The 7,003-nt window shown below is 37.5% G+C and overlaps 1 protein-coding gene across 2 annotated transcripts; it reads left to right on the top strand.

Moving 5' to 3' along the window:
* The first annotated feature begins 436 nt into the window (after positions 1 to 436).
* LOC110755947 (B2 protein-like) lies at positions 437 to 2,345 on the top strand. Of its 2 annotated transcripts, XM_021957273.2 has the most exons (5): positions 443 to 1,022; positions 1,240 to 1,340; positions 1,423 to 1,506; positions 1,591 to 1,701; positions 1,877 to 2,345. In XM_021957273.2, the coding sequence occupies exons 1-5, from the start codon at positions 518 to 520 to the stop codon at positions 1,916 to 1,918; spliced, it is 843 nt and encodes a 280-aa protein (XP_021812965.1). In that variant the 5' UTR covers positions 443 to 517; the 3' UTR covers positions 1,919 to 2,345. The 2 variants fall into 2 exon arrangements, with proteins under 2 accessions (XP_088101364.1, XP_021812965.1); XM_088245238.1 differs by lacking the exon at positions 1,877 to 2,345 and having other exon boundaries at positions 437 to 1,022; positions 1,591 to 1,852.
* The last annotated feature ends 4,658 nt before the right edge of the window (positions 2,346 to 7,003 follow it).

The following is a 7,003-nucleotide window of genomic DNA, read 5'->3' as shown; positions in this document are numbered from 1 at the left end:
TAACAACAAAACAAGACAAGGGTATAGCTATTAGCTGGTTGGTGCATCCGATGTGACATTTCTTAGATAGAATAACAATTTAAATTAAATGTACATGGGGAGGAACAACACAAGACTTGCCCTTGTCTCTTGTCTCATGCTTCACACGAAAGGAGAATAACGCCGACCCCAATGCTTTGCCATATGTTTTAGCAATCACACGAAAGGAGGGATGGAGGGAGCAACATTTGAAAATCAAATTCAGCAATCATCATTCATCAACCTTTTCAGTATACTCCAGTGTTTTAGTGATGGCGGACTATTTTGATTCAAATTCTCGCCAAAAGACTGTAAAGCAACAACAACAACAACAAAAAAGTAAAATAAAAGGACCCCACGAGTGCCGAAAGTCCATTGTCCACCAAATTAAAAATAACTCATTCATTTCATTGGTATTTAAAAGTAGCTAAGATTGCAAATTTGTATAATCCCTTTCTTGCTTGCCTCTTCCTCATCTCTTGCTCTTACTCACACAATAATGTCATCAATGAGTACTGGAAGCTCTGTGTGGCAGTGGTCAGCTGGTAAAGATCAATTCAATTTCCATCATCATCATCAAGTGATGGCCTCTGGCTCTGGCTCTGGCTCTGGCTCTGCAGCTGATGATCAGTACCAAACATGGAGGGCAGTGGCATCAAGGCTTGCACTTGACAATCAATTCAGAAATATGACAGAAAGACATGAGTATTACTCAAATGCAGATATTGATCAAGAAGATGAGGAGGAGGAAGACTTTAATTATAATAATAATTATTGTTATTATAGGAAGATTAATTTCAACAATAATCTTAATATGCCTTTGCAATTGAGATCGTTAGAGGAGTTGAAACGTGGTCAGCAGCAGCAGAGTAACACTAGTCATGATAAGTGGCATAAGAGTTTGCCTCAGGCTGAAATGCTGCCTAGGAACGAGGTCTTGGGTGGTTACATTTTTGTGTGTAACAATGAGACTATGCAAGAGGATCTCCATCGCCAACTCTTCGGTAATTTCTCTCCGCTCTACGGTCTACCTGATTAATTACTAACAGTGTCTGCATCCATCCAGATTCCATATTCATCTTTGTTCTACAGTGCTTCTACTTTCTCTAGATATATAGGTGATCATGGACATAACATTCCTTGAGTTTTCTTTATCTTCTTCAAGTGAATAAGGAATGCAGTTATGCAAAATGTTACAAATTTGATTTATTATTTTTGCAGGGCTCCCACAGAAATATAAGGACTCTGTTAGGGCAATAACCCCAGGCTTACCCCTTTTTCTTTATAACTACACAGCCCACCAGCTGCATGGAGTATTTCAGGTTTGCCTACTTTCTCTATGGTGTCTGGATATTTTTAGAAATTATAGATTGACTCATTTGTCTTCTTTTTTAATTTTAAAAGGCTGTAAGTTTTGGAGGGTCAAACATTGACCCAACAGCGTGGGAAGACAAGAAGTGCAAAGGTGAATCGAGATTTCCAGCTCAGGTTTGAATAAGTTATATATATGTAACAACAGCTAGTAGAATTGAGACTAAATAGGTTTGACTTGAGAAGTTGAATTGGTTTCAGGTTAGAATTCGAGTGAAGGAAAGGTGCAAACCATTAGAAGAGGATGCTTTCAGGCCAATACTCTACCACTATGATGGCCCTAAGTTTCGTTTACAGCTCTCTGTGCCTGAGGTCATTTTATTTCTTTACAACTTGTTTTCTTTTTACAATGCTATATATTTCAGACAATTTCTATAATATCCCTAGTGATGTAGAATTAGTCTTTTATGCCCATAAACAGTGGCGTTTTGAATAGTACTTAATATTTGGCTTGGCTTTTTAATATTTGGAATTGGATTCACTGCAGGCACTTGCATTGTTAGACTTATTTAAAGAAAAGAACCTCTAAGGAGCTAGCAGCAGACGTATCCACCGACATTAAAGGGAGTAGGAAAATCAATCCCCAAACAAATATAGTGGTAAACTGTAAAAAGCGTCGTGGCAGCATAGAATGGTTATGGTCGTTTTCACAATGTCGCCGAATGATGATGATGAGAAATGAAGATTAGAGTTGAAAACGTATTTAGCAATGGGACAAGTATGTAACATAACATGCAAGGTCCTTCCACTAATCAACAATATATAATAGAAAACAATTGCAATCCATGGCTGCGTGTGTATATATTTTTACAAATTGGTATTTTTTTTAGGCCAAAAGTCACTTTTGGTCCCTGTAATTTGGTACTTCAACCACTTTTAACCATGTAGTTTCAATTTCGTCACTTTTGACCCTGTAGTTTCATATTTGGAGCAATTCAAGGACAACATTAAATTTCTGTTAATTTCTTTAACGGAACAACCACGTGCCTCTCACATGGAGGGGCAATATTGTCAGACCAAAACCCCACACTAAAAGCTGGTCTCTACCTCTTCCTCCGGGCACGAAAATGGGCAACCAAAATCTTAAAATCCTCCCTCCTTCACTATCCAAATTCCCAGCACCTACCTAATTAACCAATCTCTATCTCCTCCATCCCTTTCTCGCTCCCTACAGATTCAATCTTCCAAAAAACCAATTTCTCTTCCTCCTTTCTCAACTCCCTCTACCATTCTCCACCTCACACCCACCACCACTCAGCATGCTTTTGTGAACTTTCTTCTTTTGCTATGACTGTAACGGGCCTTGAATTATTCTTTTGTTATCAGACATGCTTTTTTTGCTACAAGTGTAAGACCCCTGTTTTGGGTATAATGCAATCAGATTTGACTAAAAAAAACACTCAAACGTTCATTGTGAAATAGCAATCAGATTTAACAATCATAATAGAAAGATGCTTAATTCTTGATTTTTTATTATTTTATTTTATAGAAAGATACTTCATTAGAAAAGCCCCAGAAAGACCAAAGGAGGAAGCAAGACAGGAATAACGATCCTGCATAAATACAAAACAGAAGCACTAGGCCATAGCAACTAAAGCCAAATCCAAAGAAAACCATAAGTAAAAATACATGACACACCAGCAAAGCCCTCCAACCACCGAAACAAGAACTAGTTGGTTTTACACTTTTGTACTTTATTTTCAAAGCAGCCACTTTCTCCTTCAATTGTTATAGTTTTGCTGGGTGGTGATGGGTGTGAGATGGAGAATGGTGGAGGGAGATGAGAAAGGAGGAAGAGAAATTGGTTATTTGGAGGATTGAATTTGTAGGGAGAGAGAAAAGGATGGAGGAAATAGAGATTGGTTAGGTGCTGGGAATTTGGGATAGTGAAGGAGGGAGGATTTTGAGATTTGGGTTGCCCATTTTTGTGCCCTGGGGAAGAGGTAGAGACCAGCTTTTAGTGTGGGGTTTTTGTCTGACAATATTGCCCCTCCGCGTGAGGGGCACATGGTTGATCCGTTAAAGAAATTGACAGAAATTTGATATTGTCCTTGAATTGCTCCAAATATGAAACTGCAGGGTCAAAAGTGACAAAATTGAAACTACATGGTCAAAAGTGGTTGAAGTGCCAAACTACAGGGACCAAAATTGACTTTTGGCCATTTTTTTAAATTTGAACTTGTGCGTGCTTCATAATGAAACTTATGGCTAGTATCAAGAGTAGGAGTGGGCACGGTCCGGTTTGGTCCGGTTTCATCCTCAAACCACAGCTGAACCAATTAAAGTTTTACGGTTCGGTGTGGTTCGGTTTGAGCTAAAATCAAAATGAAAACCAAACCAAACCAAACCATTCATATCCGGTTTGGTGCGGTTTGGTTCGGCCGGTTTAGGCATAAAAGAAAACATCATTTTCTCCATGTAACCGAACATGTTCATTCTCAAGTTTCCTAATATCAAACACATAAAACATTCACTAATCATACAACCTAAAGAGGTAAAGAAAAAACAGAAGAAAGAAAACAAGCTGCAAGCAATAATAATTATTACAGAACATGATTCTCAAAGAAATACAATCCTATTGTGCTTAATTATATAGTTATTACAAATCATGATTTAAAAAACAGTGAATCCTTCCAAACAGCAGCCCCATCAGATTCAACACAACATTCTGCACATCAAAACAGTAAAATAGAACTTCTCTCCCTCTGCTGACATTCTCATTCTGCAAATAAAAACAACAATAATGAGTTTCATAAGAGTATTGTATGACACAAGCTCTGTTTCTTAAGAATACTAGTCCAGCAACATAAACACATAGCATATTACTCATTTTATCTCCTTATGGAACGTAGAGATGAATCTGAGCCCTACAATAACAAACCAACCCAAACTGAAGGCGAGTTACTGGACTAAAGAGGACCACTCTGATGCATTAAGAGAAATAATAAATGCATTTCCTCTGGCATCAAATGAAAGCTGCATAGACTCTGTTGAAACCCCAAAAACATTTGCACTGCAGTAGAATACAAGGATCAATAAAAAAAAACATAGGTGTATCCATTCCCAATTTTCACTACATTAAGGATCATGCCAAATCAACTCAAAAAGTCACATAAACAGGAACAAACAGGTAAAAATTGTTGAGTCCAAAGATTATTCTCTGCATAACATTTAGATATAGATTGCAGGGATTCTGCGCCTCTTTAACTTAGGTGACTGGGAATGGAAAGAGCGCTCTCCATTTTCCATGGGCAATTGTCCCAATCTTACATCAGAATGACTACCATTAAGTGAAGCAATTGTTCTCAACAACTCCAAATGTTGCATTGCCTCTACGACCCCCATTCCAACTCTGAAACCAATGTAGTGAAATGCTCAAAAACCTAAAACCATAGTAATCATTAGGAACACTACGTTAACTATGCAAACAACTCAATATTGATGCATAAGATAATCTAGTTCATTTTCCCACTACTTTCTCAGTACCCAAACAGAAACCAAAATCCAAGGAACCCAATCTAATTTACAGATTGAAATAATCAGATGAAAAAATAAAAAATACCTGAATATCTTCTTCGAGTATGAATAGTTTCAAAGCGTCCAGCTGAAATAGAAAATTCATATATCAACGAGATGACGATGAACACACATAATTGATGGCTCCTTGTTTCAATTTACTGGCAGGACCATTTCCTTCTGCTGCAAAGAATAGCAAAATCACAATAATTAAAAGCTCTGATGACAAATAAATTACAACTAGAAATTGAAGATGGAAACTACTCCACAATTGACTCAGAATTCAACTCCCCTAGCTTTTGTTGTATTATCTCAGCAGCCAAACACAAGCTCAAGCTCTCACAGAACATAAACCAGAAGACATTGATCGAAAATCAACATTCAAAATCAAAAACTCACAAAGTGAAAGCACGCGGGAAGGCTTGTGAGCAGGCATATCTTCTTCCCCGAGAAGTTCTTTACCGCCCAAAGCAGCGTCGTTTCGCTCTCCTTCACGTCCTTCCCCACCGCAACGACGAGATGACATAAATTGCTTTTAGCTGCCAGAAGCAACAACCTACTGCCCTCTCGAACGACGATTGACGGCTAGGGGCGGGAGAGGTAGAGGTGGAGTGTAGAGCAGAGAGACGAGAGAGAGTGATGATGAGAGGGAGTTGCGGCTAGGGTTGAAACGAAGGAAGAAGAGAGAGAGGCTCAAGAGAGAGAATGGAGTCTGTGAGTATTAGTTTTGGAGTCCAATCAGGTGTGCTAAGGTACATGGTACACTTTCAACTAACCACTTAAGCCTTGCCACATGTAAATTAAATTAAACAAATAATAAATTGATTTATAATCGGTCCGGTTTGGTTTAGGACAGTTTTCAAAACTCCCAAACCGCAGCCGAACCAAACCAAACCGGTTCGGATCGGTTTTTGAAACTGTTGACTTTTTCTTTGGTCAAAACCAAACCAAACCAAACCAATATAATCGATTCGGCCGGTGTAACCGGATCGGCCGGATTGATGCCCACCCCTAATCAAGAGGTAATAATATTCTCTCAAGTTCATTGTAGATATGCTACTTTCTTTTCTTTTGGAAGGAAGTAATGCATGTTTTATTTTAACCAATAAAATAAGGTATAAAAAGGAGGAGAGAAGCACAACACAAACCATGACAAGAGCAGGGGACAAATTACGCCCAAAGGGAGAGCACAAGAAAGAAAAAGCACCAAAGCAACACAAGACCCTAAACAAAAGGGTCTTAGACTTTCGAGAAATACCATCACAAGATTGAAGAGGCCACAAGTAAAACCACGGAAACCTTTACCCACAAGCCAATTTGATGATATTTGCCACTCTACTTCCGAGTCATTAAACATTGCAAGGGCTTTAGTTTAACTGCTTTTGGGGTTTAATTAATTGATAAGCATAATAACTCATTAAGATGATTATACAATACTACGGTAATACGGTCCATGGTACATCTTGTACAGCCCTCCATAAAAAAAAAATATTGCAATTGCAAGCTCATAAATAAATAAATAAATATATATATATACACACACGTGTGAAATTTGCATAAATATCACCTGAATTTTTGGGCATGTGTGCTAATACCACTTGGATTTTGAATTTTTATTTTTAACAACCTGAACTTTGTAAAGTGTTGCAATCCACCACCTATGTCTAACACCGTTAAATTTTCCGTTAAGTTTAATGACATTTCCATCAACTTGCTATAACTAAAAATAATTATAAAAAGCAGAATTTTTTTATTTAAAAAAAAAAAAAGTTAACCTAATTGCACCACACCTTCCCTACCATTTTTCAACACCAATTCTCCCCCTCGCTATCATGGGGAGCTTTATTTTTTTATACAAAACTTCAGAAAAAAAAATTCATAAACTCATCCATCATTTGGACCACCTGTGATATATATTATATTAGATTTAATTTAGGCTTTAATTTTAATTTAGGCGCATAGGCATAGCTATAGCATTCTCATTCATGGATGGGTTGGTGAGTGTAATTAAGTTAACTTTTTTTGTGTGGAAGTTATGGTGTAATCAGGTTAACTTTTATATTTTTTAAATTCTGTTTTTTTTTTTGGTTATAATTAT

This window comes from Prunus avium, chromosome 8, assembly GCF_965620075.1.
Source record: "Prunus avium chromosome 8, drPruAviu1.hap1.1, whole genome shotgun sequence".
Lineage (NCBI taxonomy): Eukaryota > Viridiplantae > Streptophyta > Magnoliopsida > Rosales > Rosaceae > Prunus > Prunus avium.
Note: the sequence above shows the minus strand (reverse complement) of the source record. Positions and strands in the feature narration are given on the sequence as shown.

What these genes read in the sequence shown, in the direction of transcription:
- LOC110755947 (XM_088245238.1), top strand. Translation starts at nt 518, where the DNA reads ATGTCATCAATGAGTACTGGAAGCTCTGTGTGGCAGTGGTCAGCTGGT. An exon ending in AGCTGCATGGAGTATTTCAG is followed by an intron (nt 1,341 to 1,422) that starts GTTTGCCTACTT and finishes TAATTTTAAAAG; the next exon opens with GCTGTAAGTTTTGGAGGGTC. An exon ending in AATCGAGATTTCCAGCTCAG is followed by an intron (nt 1,507 to 1,590) that starts GTTTGAATAAGT and finishes AATTGGTTTCAG; the next exon opens with GTTAGAATTCGAGTGAAGGA.